The following is a 15,511-nucleotide window of genomic DNA, read 5'->3' as shown; positions in this document are numbered from 1 at the left end:
AGTATCCTCTAATCGAATTTGACCCGTTGCCCATGGTGGCGTTCTTGCGTGAGAGATGTTTGGTCATCTGGGAGAGCGCGAAATGCGGTTTACATAAACATCTATATCGTTTGATTCCGAGTTAGGAGACTATTGAGGCAATTTTGATGATCAGAGTGTAAGCAGCTTGTACAGAAAGGATGAAGGTGTCGTTCTACTCCGCCTGAGGGTTGATACGCTCAACATCTCGGAGAGGGTGAGATCGGGACGGATAATAGGCGGATAAGCTGCCAGTAATGGTCAGATCGGCAAGAATATGGAGAAACAAGTAGCCAAGAGGCTACAGAGATTGAACTTGGGATACCTATTCGTACCCCTGATCGGAGCATAAGTCAGAAGCAGGATTGCGTTTCCTAATACTCTTTAATAATACGGTCAATTTTCAGTAATACAGTTGATTTTTTAGTGATTTTCTTTTACACGCAATTAATCATCTATACTCTGACTAAATTTAATGCCGAAACGAAGAATAAAATCGCTAAAGCTATAGCTTTTAGAAATTAGGGGGTAGCTCATCAATTGTTCACTAGAGCTCATCCATAGTTCGCGTAAATCTGCACCTTTATTAAGAACACCCCCCTATGTTTACTACAAGCACACAAACCACTAAAATTTCATACAGGAATCGTATTATCAATTTAATTATTATTGTAATAACTGAATACGCATTGCATATAGGGTTGTCGATAATAATAAAAGGTTTAAGTTTAGATTTGAACACTTACGCGAACTATGGATGAGCTCTAGTGTACAATGGATAAGGTTGTTCCTTGAAGAAAATCTGATCTTTAAATTAAACCGGGCACGATTGCCGCTAAATTTATCGTTCCTTTTCGTCAATTCAACGCGAAATTTATTAGCTGAAAACCATAAAATACATAAAGAAGATGTAGCAATGTTTTATCGAACATATAAATCGCAAGCTTGCGTAAAAATATATCCTCTTTAATATATATCAGCTACTAAGCAATAAAGTCCAATATTCGCGGCGCAGGAAACTTCTTTAACTACTCGATATCAGTATATTCTAATTATTAAAGCATTAGCGTCAAGAAGATATACATCATACGATTCAATATAGCAAAATCGAATATACGAAAATCGATTTGTTAAACGCGTACGAAAGAATTCGCAAAAAAAAAAAAAAAAAAAAAAACACTTCAGCTCCGCATCATCAATGCAGCGTAAAAAAAATGCCAGTCTTGTTTTTTTTTTTGCATATAAAATCGCATAAAATAAAATAAAAATCTTTTTTCGATGGGTAAATGCTTCTCGACGCCCTCTAGTTATTATTATAAAGCAAATGGAAGCTAATAATCGAAAGGGAAAGAGCTCAAGAGCTCAAGTCGAAGCGATTAAAAAAAAAGCTACGCGGCGCCAAAAAAAAGTCGCATGCTTAAGTACAATATTTCAACGTCTTTACTAAAGGAAAGGAAGCTGCGCAAGACGTACAAAAACATAAGTCTGTTCTGAGCGTAAAAGAAGAATAGGAAAAATCTATATCAAAAACGAATTTACGTCGCGAAAAACGAGATCAAGAACATCGTAAGCAAACTCGGACGTTAACGCAAGCCGCCGAGAAAAAAAAAAACAATAACAACAACTATGCCATTCGTTACTACGCAACCCAAATCAAACCTTCTTACTTGTCGAGCCAAATTAATTGATCGATTAAATAAACAATCACAGATAAATATAAGAGTTATAATAAAATGGGCGGCTATTTGAGTCAAGATACGAGGCTTTTAAAATAATCGACGCACTTTAAAAAGTACGCCGTATTTGCAAAAACCGATCGATCTATTGTTACTTGAGGCTATTGCAAATACAGAGGAAGAGGGATTCCAAGCTAGCGATTAAGAATTTTTTTTTTTCAAAAAATGTACAAATAAATATTCAAAGCTGCTTAATTTTTGAGATGTTTACTTGATCGAAGGTTGTTTGAATAGCGCCGCCGAAGTTAAAATACGATTATTATTGCGTTTTGAGATTCCCTCGACTCTTAAATCTTTTTTTAAAAGTGGGTTCACTATCGAAGAATAATATCATGGTTTATATTTTTTTTTTATTAAAATTTGTCATCGATGTATGTGTTGTAGAAGAGAGAAAAAAGTCACGAAAAAATTGATGGTATTATTGAAAATTGATCGTATTACTGAAGAGTTTTAGGAACCGCAAGCCTGCGTCTGACTTGTACGGTACTCCGACCAAGGGTGCGATTATGCTTTAGCTAAGCTCAATCTGTGTCTGTGGTTGATGAATGAGTACAGTACTGTACGTAGTACCGGTAGTAGTAGTACCTAGTGACTCGGCACCGGGGAGGTGGAACTTTTGCGGGGGGGAAGGGCTCGGTTAATTAAACACGGGGTTTAGCTTTCTACTTATCCCGCTTACTTGTACAATACCCGATGCTTGTGCGTGGTGGCATAAAATCGGCTTTTACCGTATCCGTATTTAGGAATTAGTTTGACTACCTAGTGATGGGATTGTTTGCATGGCTGGCGCATTCGACACGACCAAAAGCGCCTATCTCTACAGCCTGGATAGTTTCGGTATGATATTGCTCAGGAAGACATCGCCGAAGGATTTTATAACACTGGAAACGACGGGAAACGACTAAGCTATAAGCTACATCCCGTCTATACAGTCTATCATCTACCATCGACCATCAGTTCATATGCATACCACCTGATGCCTGGATACACTGTCCTGTAATCCATCTGCAAGAAGGCTCTGCCACCATGGCGATGGTAAGCGCGATATCTTCCGCCGTCGCGAGTCTGTGCTCCAGAGGGGTCACCGACTTCTGAAATTCTACCACCCGTGATCCTCCCTCACCGGCATTCGTCACAATGTCATCAAACATATCCGTTTCGGTCGGGCCGGGATTGACACTGTTGACCGTGTGGCCGAAAGCTCCAAACTCCGCTGCCCAACAACGCGTCATTGCATCCAGTGCACCCTTGCTGGCCGTGTAGACGGTTGTGGCCGGGAACCCGATCCTCCCGACTATCGAGCCGATATTGATGATGCGTCCCGGAGCCCGCAGATGAGGGATGACAGCCCGTGTCAAAAATATCGTCCCTCGAACGTTGACATTCATGATCTTGTCGTAGTCTTCCAAGGTGGCGTTGGCGAGAGGCTTCATGATCTCCACGCCGGCATTGTTGACGAGAATGTCGATGGAGCTTCCGAACGCGGCGACGGTCTGGTCCACAATGACTCGGGGGCTGTCCAAAGAAGCCATGTCCGCCTGGACCTTGATCGCATCGGCACCGTTGTTGAAGCCTTTGATCTTGGCGACGAGGTCATCGGCTAGCTTCTCACTGCTAGGCCTGACAAACGTGATCACAACCTAGGCATATTGTCAGATAGTCGCAAGTGATCTTAGGTGTTTGCATTGGTACCTTTGCTCCACGTTTGCCCAGCTCAAGGGCAGTAGCAGCTCCAATACCGCGGGACGAGCCCGTTACAATAGCCACTTTACCAGCAAGTGATAAGGTAGACATTTCGGAAGTGTGTCTCTGTTGTGGGATCGAGGCGGGGATGAGTCTGATTGACTGGCTGAGACAGAGGTTGTGAAGCCGTGTTTGGGTATGCGTGTATATGCTAAGAGATATGATATCGTTGAAACTTGAATCGAAATCGGGGGCATGAAAGTACTTTATATAAGTCCAAGAGCGTCCACGTCATACCGTCAGACGTCCAAGCTGAGTGAAGAAGTCCTCATTGTGACAACCTTCTCAGCCAGGAGGAGCCAAGACCTTGTGGTGCAGAAGGAAGATCCCAACGGCGTATAGATAATGTGATCTATTCCTAACCGCGAAACTGAACTTACAGTGGAGAAGTTGGTCATACTCATTATCTTATTTGATTTATCTCCCCAATTACACTCTTGGCTCAATACTCGCCTATTTCTTGCGTATGGTGCTTGCTTGTAACAATTTTTTCCAAGGATGATACATCCTCAAAGAGCGATGGAGTTTGTCGTGTACCTGTTTTAGGGCGCAGCAAGAAAGGGGGTAGGGGTCAGCTTCAGAGATTTGGTGAATGCCGGCCGCATGCCGCGTAGATCCATTCCTTGGTAATTTTGAACATGTAATATCAAGCCGTTAGTGTAGATATCAAGCTATTTTTACGCTTAGAGGTTATACTACGTCGCAGGCGTAAGTATTACCCCTCGAGGGTAGGGAAAACAGGGGTTTTAAAGTGGAAACTAAACTTTTAAGGCACCCTCGAGGGGTAATACTTAGGCCTGTACCGTGGTAACATCTGTGTAGCCATATATCTGGAACAGCCCTGACTTCCTCAATTAAACGAGCGCTGGACTACCGCAATGGTCAGGAAGACAGCAGCGAATTTGTTTGATACCAGGATCGCATTCCCAACAATACATAGTAGTAAGCCTCTTTTCCTTCCATCTAAAAGTAAGATTCCGACGAGGGGGTACCTAGGTACCGGTAGCTCATTGATGGTTTACTAGAGCTTATCTATACTTCGCGTAAATATACACTTTTATTAAGAATACCCCCTTATGTTTACTATAAGCACACCCACTATCCTCGAGTTTTAACGATTTAAGCCGTCCTTTATCCCCGACTACCACCCTCCTTTTATCGGCATTCCGAGATGCTTATCTATTGCATATGCTTTATATGTGACGCTGAATCTTATTAATTTTTCAAAGCCTTTACAGGTATTAATAATAATCGCACATTGTATATAATAAGCTCGTTCAACGTACGTGCAATATATAAACATACCGTAACAGTACCTTTAATTAAAGACGGCGGTCGTGGCAAGGATGGCGCGATAGGTGAAAAACTAAATAGACATTTTAAAAAGTTGTATTAGCAAAGGCGAAGATTGGTAAGTAAGTAGGAGGCCTAGATAGGTAGCAGTAGGTAGCAGTAAGTAGTTGACGGGAAGCGAGGTTCGATAGTTACTATCCGCCCTTATGAATATACTACGTCGCAGGCGTAAGTATTACCCCTCGAGGGTAGGGAAAACAGGGGTTTTAAAGTGGAAACTAGACTTTTGAGGCACCCTCGAGGGGTAATACTTAGGCCTGTACCGTGGTATGTCGGACCTAGTTTAGGCTTATAAATCGTAGAGCGGTGGTTTCTAATTGGCTCAAAGCTTTGTCAACTCAATTGCATACAGAGGTACAGCGGTGAAGTGTTGTAACCCTTGCTACTCCACAGCTACTATTCTAACCCAATTGAGCAATAACCCGGCCTTAAGCACGAAACCTTATAAAATCTTGAAAAGCCTTACGGAATAAGACTTTACTTTGTATTAAGATCAGGTTATCGCTCAATTAGAACACTTCACCGCTGTACCTCTGTAGTCTAGACTAAATACTGACTCGAAGATACTTTTTAAGGCTGGATTCTTATAAGTTGATTGATTTAAGCCTTGGTAAGATCCTTTGCAAAATTATACTTTCAACATGTATTTATACGTAGTACTATGTAGTACTTCTAGTACTATCACACCTCATGAATACATATCGAAAGTACAATCTCGCAAAGGATCTTACCTAGGCTTAAGCCAATCAACTTATAAGAATCCAGCCTTAAAAAGTATCTTTAGATTAGTACTTGATGTGTGCAATTGACTTGATAAGGCTTTGAGCCATTCAGAAACCACCGCTCTACGACTGGGCCCGACATGTATTCATAAAGGGGAGATAGCAGAGGGGAGAGTACTACAGCGGGAACTCTATGTGTAGAGGTATACCGGTAGCGGTGAAGTGTTGTAAACCTTGCTACTCCATAGCCACTATTCTAATCTAGCCTTTTCGAAAGCGCAATATCGTAGATCGTCCTAAACCTTCTTCCATCTCTCTCACCCCGCTCCCCTTCTATCGCAAATCCTCTTAGTATTTTCAGTCGGTATGCCCGTCAGGTATAGATCGTAGTCGGCGAAGTGGTCGAGGTAAGAGGAGGAGGCTCGTTCGGATCGCCGGTAAGAGGAAATCTCCTCGAAAGGCCGCCTTGAATCAGTTTCGGCTCTCCAAACTCTCTTTGCTGCAGGAAAAAGAGCTGAAGGTTCGTAGGGCGCACCTCGTACAGGTAAAGAATCGTAGCCCCGTGCACAATGATTGTAAGGGTCGAAGGAGCTGTGTTTATGGACTAGGTCACTCGTAGGCGACCTCCCATCTTCACCTTAAACTTTTTCTAGCCAAACCCCAAGATAGTCGTATTAAGTAAAAGAGCGTATCCATAAAAATAAAATACTGGATTAGGAATAGGATTATAGACTAAGCATATAATACGCAAGAGCCAGTTCCAGACTCTGCGCCTTGGATAACTGCAAAGGGAAGTCTAATCTCCACGTCATGCATTGCAGCTGCTAGCGGAAGTCTTGGGAAATATGTATTAGAGTATATACCACCAGGTCTATGGAGCTTGATCGATCAGCCCTTGAGCTTGAGCTGGTAGTAATCGGCCTAGTGAAACTTTAGCAGACCACTGGCCAGGAGATATCGAGACTATGCTGTAAAAAATTGGAACAGCAGCAAAGAAAACAGTGGCAACAGTCTCCTCCGCTTCCCACTCCATGCCGCGTAAAAGTATAAATTTTGAGGAGCGCGAAAATCAGAGAACAGAAGTATAACGCTATTCGGAAGTAGGTTTCTTCGAGATAAAGATAAAGGAGTAAAGAAGTGACTGGTTCCAACAACACTTTGATCAGATCTCGCGCGTGGGCGAGCTGATACGAGGAAAAACAGACGCTCTCGATCCAGCTATGCGTGTAAGTATATATACATCTTAAGGAAGTGGAAAGAGGAAAGCTTTGTATGAGCAACTCCATTCACTATGTACGGAGGATGGTCAGGCCTCCTGATTTGCAAAAGGGGAGACATAGGCGATCTTTTAAAGGGATAGTACAAACGGAGATGACAACAGATTTCAGCATTCAGGATTAATATCGACAACTAGTACACATTTTGAATCGCCAGTCACAGCATGCCAAGATTACCGTCAATATTGACCGCAAGAGAATATGGAAGCACAAAACCATTACAGAAAATAAATGCATGCATAACAATCAGAGACTGAAATCATAAATCATTTCAACGAAGCTGGAAAGAAAACCGGAAAAGAATGATAAAAAGGCCCACGAGTCACAGGTGCAATCACTCTCCCACGCCCACATAAGCCGAGCCACCTAACGCCCCCGTCCGCCCCCACAAAACAAGAATCTACATTCTTTTCAAGGTGGAAATATACTACGTACAGTATGCGAAAACCGAAAACCAGTGCCCACCCAGAGATCCTCCGAGTAATCTATAGAAACATAAGAAGACGGGAAAAAGGGAAGGCAAAGATAAATGGATAACCAAAGCCAAACAAAAGACAAAGACAGACAGAAAGGAAGTATAAGAAAAGTTTGCAAATTCCTTCCACCCATGCATCCATTCACTGCATATATATATACATATATATATATATATATATATCTATACGCCAAAACTAAACCCAGTAAAAGAGAGAATTCTTCCACAGGACTGGGACCCGAAGATGCAATTGAGCCGGGAGATGCAATGATAATGCAAATAAATAGCTATGAATATGAATTAAATATTGCTAGCATCACTATTAAAGTAATAGTCGTGATGGTCACGAGGAAGCTTTTAATAAGTGTGGTTGATTGACTTGTATTATCTGAGACTAAGAACTGGGGCGAGGTGGTAGTAGGACTAGTGCTAAGGCTGAAGTCCGTGCGCTGCCACTGGCTGGCCCGTGCACCCTCCTCTCCTTACACCTTACCTAACAACATGAGACATACCCACGGTACAGGCCTAAGTACGCGTAGTATTACCCCTCGAGGGTGCTTCAAAAGTTTAGTTTCCACTTTAAACCCCCTGGTTTCCCTACCCTCGAGGGGTAATACTTACGCCTGCGACGTAGTAACACCGCTGGCCAACGATACGAGACAACAGTATAGAAACAGCAGCAGTGATGGTAATTTGCCGAATCTGAGATGCAAATCCCCCCTATAGAGATAGAAAAGGCGATAAATGAGGAACAAAGGTTCCTGTGATGTAGTGTAGGCAACTAGCCTTCAGCTGCCGCTGGACCACAACTCGGAGTGGTTGAGTTGATGATGATATAAGGCTCTGGAAAAGATTTCAAATCGGCTTAAGTAAGTACAGTAAAGTTTGAGAGAGGTAGGGCTATGTGTATAAGTGTATATTCAAGATCCGGGGCAGAAGATCGAGAGGTGTTCAGGATCGAGCGCCAGGATGGAGGTGAAGAGAGCGCCGTCGATTGACGACCTTGATCGGTAAGGCCAGAATACGTAGGCGGTACTTGCTTACGGTCATGGTCGGTCCACGAGCCGAGTTGGACCAAGTGCCGAGGATAAGGAAGTAGGAATACTGCAAGACGGCGAGAAGAAAAGGAGGATTGAACAGATGAAGGGTGTCATTACCACCATCGTAAGTATTTTAACCTCTTAGGCACTAGCTAGTGAAAAACACAACCAAGAATCCGACCCAGCTCCCTACAACCCCTACAGCTGAATAAGTACTCACAAACATCAACGGCAGGAACTCCAACTTGCTGCCCCAGATGATCCCGTGCAGCAAGCTGCAGTATGCGATCAGAGGTATGCTGACGGCGATATACACTAGGCTAAATCGATCGAGCAGAAAGACTCTCCGTCCATTACTAGCTGGCGCTAGGCGATCAAACGCCAGCAGGAAGAGCACGAGCCAGAAAATGGTGTATACAGTCTTGATCGGAAATTCAGCCGCCGTAAAGAGCAGCGGGAACAGCGAGACATGACCCGCTACGGCCAATGGCCGGAAGGCACCCAAATAACGACGGTCTTTGAGAGCGATAAGCGAAAACGGGAGAAGCACGAGGAGGATGGCTTTTTCGTGGACGTGCCAGCCGAAGAGGAAAGAGGCATAGCCACAGAGCGTGACGGACCCGATGAAGATGTCCCATGTGGGGTTCAGGAAGAGCTTGATGAGGGGGATAATTTGGAAGAGGAGAGTTAGGAAAAAGGTTATTCGAGGAGTAATCTCGGGAAGGACAGCGAAGGAGGTGTTGCCCACCAGGCCACGGGTTACGCTTGTCAGGGCGTCTTGGTTTACAGAGAGCTTGAAGTAGGGCGCAGCTGTTTATGTTAGTTGGCGATGGTGAGATAGGTGAGGAGAACTACCGTATATCAAGATGCGGTCTGTGAAGGAGTAGATTGCCCATAGATTCGGGGCCCAGTATGCATGACACAGTCCTCTGGAGAAGGGGAACAATCTACCCAGCAGCTGCGGCATCTGATCCCAATATGCGAATGGACCGAATGTAGCGCCGAAAACAGCTATTATGCCTGTCCCTAGCTTCAATGCGTTGCCGAACTGGATGTGAAAGATTGACTTCGGGCCTAGACAATAGGCACGTAGTAGAAAGACGAAATATGCGGGCGCCAGATAGAGGTAGATGTGCTTCAAGCAGAGCAGGACTGCGAAGAGGAGTCCACTAGCTAAAGTGGTGGACTCCTTGCGTGCAAGGACCAGGGAAAGGAATAATAGGCCATACATGAATCCATTGTACTGGAAATGGATATGGTCTATGATCAGAAGGCCAGGCGAGAGCAGGATCGAGAGAGCGGCTGCTTGCGCCGGGCGCTTGAATGCCGGCGGGGAGGATTGTACGAAGCTTCAAATTAGCCGAGCCTATCTCGCAAGAAGATCCCTTTGGCTTACAGATGCAGCGCGTACACAAGAACCAGCTCTGTAGCGATCACACTCGCGCGTTGAAAGTATACCGTCTGCCAACTGTCGTAGCCCAGGTTAAACACCTTTGTCATCTCGGGATCGATCAGGGCGGCGCATTGCGACAGCAGCCATTCGAAGTATGCGAAGAAGGGCGGGTAGTCGAGAGTCCATTCGGAAGTCTTTTCAAAGTACCATTCTCGCACGGGGAGGCTGTTGGTGATGGCAAGCCAGTTTCGGTGGACCTCGAAGTCTGTTGATTTGCTGGGAGGGAGGGTGAATAGTCAGTAAGTGGTAGATCATGTATATTATAGTAGAGTGTAGTAGGGTGTAGTGAAGTGAATTTTAGTGTAGTGTAGTGTAGTATAGAGGGTAGGAGTGTAAGTGTGAATAGGTGTAGGAGTAGAAGTTGGAGTAGGAGCTTCTTACTAGGCGGGGAGAAGAAGCAGTTTGAATGCAGTGGCTACAGCCACGCACTGGGCTATGGAAGGATAGACGTCAGCCATTGAGACATGTCTTGGGATTAGGATTGGGTCTGGAGTTGAGGAGGGCGTTGGGGTCGTGAAGGGGAGGGCGGGTTTGTACGGGAGATGTTGTTCAAGTCCGGGTCGAATAATTATATTATATTGCCAGCAGTCACCGCCTTGGACTCTAGGTTCTTCACCCGAGCCCGACTCGCGAATGTTCAACAACAACAGCAACAGCCACAGCAACAGCTCTACCACTCTATCACTCTCTACCCTCACCCACCACACCCATATCCACATCCACATATACCTCCCGCCCCATCTCACTCTCACTTTCAATCTCACTCCCACTCGAATATCATGGACGCCGCCTTCATCCCCTCAGAACTCGTCGTCAAGCACTTCGTCACGCATCACTTCGTACTCGAACTCGGCCCGTCAATCATCCGCTTGGGCCGTCCCCTCCGCAACGCCGTCTTCGCCGCATTGGCGTTTTTTGTCGTCGGCGATCTTGTTCGCGCGTCTGTGCAAGCTGTCCTCAGTCGGAGTCGGGGAAACAGAAAGTCTAACGAGCTCGATTGATACAACTTGACACCGGACAGTTCGCTCTTCTTCTCTTCTATTCTTTTACTGAACAAATAACTTGGACGGACAAAGAAGTCAGAAAGAAAGACGTTGATGGTTTTCTTTGTGGCTACCGAACCTTACTTACATTTCCCAGCCCTACACTAACCTACTGATCTACCGACCTACTGGTAGCTGCTGGATCAGTGGAATAGAGAGAAAGTCAACAAACACAACCTGGGTTATCCTACTAGGTATACTACATACATACTCTTACCCTCACTACTACCCTCACTACTACCCTCACCCCCTCTCACCTACAACGCCACCCAAAGTCATCATGCATCTCAATGCGCCTCTTTCGTCCCTTACTTCTGCATCCGCCCTCCTCTTCACCTACGCCCAAGCTACATACCTGCACAATGACTTGAGTTTTGGTCACAACAATGACAGGTAACATATCTCCAGCATGAACAAACCTCTGGACTAACGCAATCCAGAATATCTCCCAACTCCGACTCCATCCCCAACTGGCAACTCCTAGGGAAGCCCTCACCCCCCGAAATCCTCTCCAACAAGCTCGTCCTCACACCCCCTGCGCCCGGTAACCAGCGCAGCGCTGTTTGGGCCGAGAAACCCCTCGAACATCAATTCTGGACCGTTGATCTGGACTTTAGAGCGACAGGCCCGGAGAGAGGGGGCGGCAATCTGCAAATTTGGTATGTGAAGGATGGCAAGAGCAAGGTGGGCGCAAGCAGTATCTACACGGCCCAGAAGTTCGACGGGCTGGCATTGGTGGTAGATCAGTATTCCGGATCTGTATGCACTCCCTTCTCAAACCCCAGTTGCGATCCATGCTCTCCATAGCCTACACTGACAGGTCACAGGGCGGTATCATTCGAGGGTTCCTTAACGACGGCACCACAGACTTCAGCCACCACCACAACGTCGACGGCATGGCCTTCGGCCATTGCCCGTACTCCTATCGCAATCTTGGGCGTCCCTCGCGCATCACGATCCAGCAATCGTCCAAGAGTTTCACAGTCTCCGTCGACGGCAAGGCGTGCTTCGAGTCCGACAAGGTGAAACTCCCGACTGGCAACGACTTCGGCATCACAGCCGCCTCGGCCGAGCACGCGGACTCCTTCGAAATCTTCAAGTTTGTCACCACTACAGAGACCCATACCCCGGAAGTCGTAAAATCAAGCGACCAGAAAGTCCTGGCAAGCGACGACAAGCCCGCTGCAGCTGCGCCCGCAGGCGACATCCCCACATTCGACTACCCGCCCGACGCACCCGCGAGCCAATTCGCCTCCTCGGCCGAGCAATTCGCCGACCTGCATAACCGGCTTCAGAGCATGATGAAGCACATCACCACAAGTAACGCCGCCGCTATGCAATGGCAGATCGAGACCGCCAAGAGCCTCTCCAACCTCGCTGATCGCGTCTCCGAATCGCTGTCCCGTTTGGAGTCCTCCTTGGCCGAGCTGCATACGCTCAGCGATCATCTGGATCTCGTGCGAGAGGATGTGAAGCAAACGAAGGAGGAGCTGCACAGTAGTCTGGAGCAAGGGGTGAGCACCCTGAAATATCAGTCGGCGTCATCGCATTTCGATATGGAAAGGCATGTGGAGTTGACGGCAGCCAAGGGCTTGGGTCTGTGGGGGATGCTGGGCGTGGTGGGCGGCAGCAATGCGGTGTTGGCTGCTGCTTACGCGTTGTACAAAAGGAAGAAGGGGAATAGTCATATGAAGTATCTGTGAGGGCAGGGGATTTCTTCGAGGGAGGGATTCTGGCTAATGGTGTGATATTATTGGCCTGGGTTGGCTAGTCTGGTGATTTCGGGGAAAATGGATAGGGGAATGAGCGTGTATAAGACGACAGAGACAAAGCCCGAGAGATCGGAGAGCGGCGTGTAATATAAACGCTTGGGATCGGGACTGGCAAGGAAGAGAAGTGGAGGTCAGGAGGCCAGCCTATATGCGTTTGTTTTTAGAAGAGAATTTTCGCATGTAAGCTTGGCCGAAGCGCTCTCTCTAGGGGCGATACAAAGATGAGGAATAAAAGAAATAAACAAAGGATATGAGAGTCTGGGGTGTCAAATTGTTAATGAATTTGGTGAGCCATTCTAATAGTCAGTACACTGACTATTACATCTCAACTCAAGTCAGCTCTACCCTACCCATTCCATTCCATCTCTAATGTGCTAGGTATTTCATTCTGCCTCGCGTTCTTTTCTATTTCTCTCCCCCACTCACTTCCCATGATATGATGATACAATACACAAATATTATACATATACAGTTCCCTTTTCCCTTTTCCCTTTTCCCTTTTCCCCTCCCCCTTCCTCTGTTCCCTCCTTTCTTCCTTTCTTCCCATCTTCCCAACCTCAAAGGCAGCTGGGCTGGCTGATAGAGAATAGAACAGGGAACGTTTAGACAGACAGACCATGCAAAGACGAAGACATCTCTTTGTTTTTGTTTTTTTTTTTAAAAAAAAAGAAAAGGCCTCCCAAGACATGTAGGTAGCTATATATGAAAATATACTTAGATATACCTAAATACATACACCTAAATACATACATAGAATTATATAAATTAAAATTCGTGGACCGGTGACTGGTGGCGCACCCAATGAAATTCAACCTCTAGATCCGTGAATCTTGAATCGGAAAAATAAAAGGGGATTTTTGATGACGATGATGACGATGATGATGATGATGATGGTGGTGGTGAACGTGATGATCATGATATGATAGAAAAAAGAGGGTGGGAGGTGAAAGAATGTACAGATGTTGATAATCTGGATTTACTTCGTAATGGTTCAATAAAGCTCTTCGTTTTTCGTAAAAAAGAACTGTCCCCGAAACGTTCATTACGCTCTAAATTACCGTCATTGAATCTTCCCTAGCCCCTTCTCTAAAGAATTTTATGTCATTAAGAATACAGGGCTCGTAAGTGGTACTTTACCCTTGAAAAGAGTATCAGAAGACCGTTGAAATGCGCCCCCCCTCCCCCTCCACATGCTTGTAAGGTATCTTCTACACTTCCCCTTCGGACATCTCTTCTTCTCCCATCCATCCATCCATTCTCTCTCCACTCTCGCCAATCCCCACCCCTGGGCCCAACCAATATCAGATATAGCTAACCTTCACTCCCATTCCCGCCGTACTCCTCACCTTCCCCCATGCACCGCCTATCAGCTTCTTCAGCCTCTCCTTGACACCCTGCCGACTGATCAACACCAGGAAGCCAATCAAGAACGCCAGGAATTGCATCAAGAACAGCGGCCGCGTCTGGAAGTTCCCCGCCATGCCCGATACCAGTCTCTGAATGTTGGAGATGATGTTGCCGGCTCGTTTGAGGAGCGTAGGCGGGATCTTGGCCGCTGTGTTCTTAGCTGGCCGCGACGTTGGCGGGGATGCAGGATTCGTTTTTTTGCCCGAGGAAGGGTACGTGCCTTTCGAGGACCCTTTCGCAGAGGCTCGAGATTTCGATGATCCCGGTCGCGGAGTTTCGTCGACGCCATAGTCGACTTCACTCCCCGCTACACCTCCCTTCTTCCTCGCCCTCCGTAGCCGTTCTTCGTCTTCTCTCCTCCTCTCTCTCTCTTCGCTCTCGATGCGCCGCCTCCGCGCATCTTCAATGTCTCTCTTCAACTGCTCTTCCTGGTACCGCCTCTCTTCATTTTCTCTACGTTCCGCTTCAAACTGCTCTTCCTTTAAGGATTGCAGCGCCTGTAAGAAGGCTTCGCGGCGCTCCTCGTCGAGGACCGAGGAGATGGTTATGAATTCACGGGCGTAGTCCCACTCGTTGTTTCGCAGTAAGACGTGCAGGGTATAGAGCTCGAGAATTTTGACGCGCGCTGTCAGATCGCGGGGAGTGTCTGTGCCAGAAGCATTCTTTGCTACGGATGGCCGCCGCGTCGAGACATGAGGGTCGGAGGAAGAGGGGATTTGCGAGGGGATGGTGGGGTGAGAGGAAGTTGCGAGATAGGTCTCGAGCCGGGCTTGGTTGATTTTTTGCGAGCGGGCGTGGGCTAGAAGAAGGGTTGCTCTGTGGTGGTCGTCAGTACAGATTCACACCGGGGATCTATTCCATAGAAGAGAGCAGACGAACAAGTTTATCACAACATCCGAATCCACGTCCCCTTCCACTCCCCCATATCCATCCCTTACTACGTCTTCCCAGACCTCACCGTCGCGCACCTTCTGCACCAGCGCCCTCCACTCGGCGCCCCCGAACGCCAGCTTCCCTTCCTCGGGATCCAGCTCCAGCACTGCGTTCAAAATGGTCAGGTATAAGCTCCACACCTTGACTCTGGTCGTCTTTCCGGCTTTCGATACGGGTGCGGCGTCGAGTACTGCGCCGGGGTTGTTCTCGTCGGGAGGAGATGTGATGACTGGGAGGATCGTAGAGAGGGATTCGGGGAGGCGCCGCGTCAGAAAGAGCGTCGAGGCCTGTCGGTAGATTTTGGATATATGGGAGGTGGTTTGCCGGGTTGGGGAGGAGAGGGAGGAGATGGAGGAGGTGAGAATTTGGGAGGGAGTCGAGGTTTCTCGTGTGGGCGCGAGGGTTGGCGCGCTGCCGGTGGATGTCATGATGATGTTGGATTGGTGGGAGGGCACGCAGACATTTGGAAAGGAAATGAGATGAAAGTACGAAGGGAGCGTGGGTGTGGGTGTAGGTGTAGGTGGTGTGGGTATTTGTTG

At 46.9% G+C, this 15,511-nt stretch overlaps 4 protein-coding genes across 4 annotated transcripts; 1 reads left to right on the top strand and 3 right to left on the bottom strand.

Moving 5' to 3' along the window:
- Positions 1-2,707: 2,707 nt before the first annotated feature.
- L3040_006768 (uncharacterized protein) lies at positions 2,708-3,548 on the bottom strand (the record flags this gene model as incomplete). Its single annotated transcript, XM_007291177.1, has 2 exons — positions 2,708-3,394; positions 3,447-3,548. 2 exons carry the CDS (start codon positions 3,546-3,548, stop codon positions 2,708-2,710), a joined length of 789 nt encoding a protein of 262 aa, XP_007291239.1.
- Positions 3,549-8,512: 4,964 nt separating this feature from the next.
- Positions 8,513-10,275, bottom strand: L3040_006767 (uncharacterized protein; the record flags this gene model as incomplete). Its single annotated transcript, XM_007291178.1, has 4 exons — positions 8,513-9,174; positions 9,220-9,713; positions 9,761-10,033; positions 10,199-10,275. The coding sequence occupies 4 exons, from the start codon at positions 10,273-10,275 to the stop codon at positions 8,513-8,515; spliced, it is 1,506 nt and encodes a 501-aa protein (XP_007291240.1).
- An 865-nt stretch (positions 10,276-11,140) lies between these two features.
- Positions 11,141-12,563, top strand: L3040_006766 (uncharacterized protein; the record flags this gene model as incomplete). The annotated part of the gene is made up of 3 exons (XM_007291179.1): positions 11,141-11,253; positions 11,301-11,619; positions 11,688-12,563. 3 exons carry the CDS (start codon positions 11,141-11,143, stop codon positions 12,561-12,563), a joined length of 1,308 nt encoding a protein of 435 aa, XP_007291241.1.
- A 1,370-nt stretch (positions 12,564-13,933) lies between these two features.
- On the bottom strand, positions 13,934-15,400 carry L3040_006765 (uncharacterized protein; the record flags this gene model as incomplete). Its single annotated transcript, XM_007291180.1, has 2 exons — positions 13,934-14,855; positions 14,919-15,400. 2 exons carry the CDS (start codon positions 15,398-15,400, stop codon positions 13,934-13,936), a joined length of 1,404 nt encoding a protein of 467 aa, XP_007291242.1.
- Positions 15,401-15,511: the final 111 nt, after the last annotated feature.

This window comes from Drepanopeziza brunnea, assembly GCF_022702325.1.
Source record: "Drepanopeziza brunnea f. sp. 'multigermtubi' strain 214-2 chromosome Unknown ctg11, whole genome shotgun sequence".
Lineage (NCBI taxonomy): Eukaryota > Fungi > Ascomycota > Leotiomycetes > Helotiales > Drepanopezizaceae > Drepanopeziza > Drepanopeziza brunnea.
This window is presented reverse-complemented; position numbering and strand designations above follow the sequence as displayed.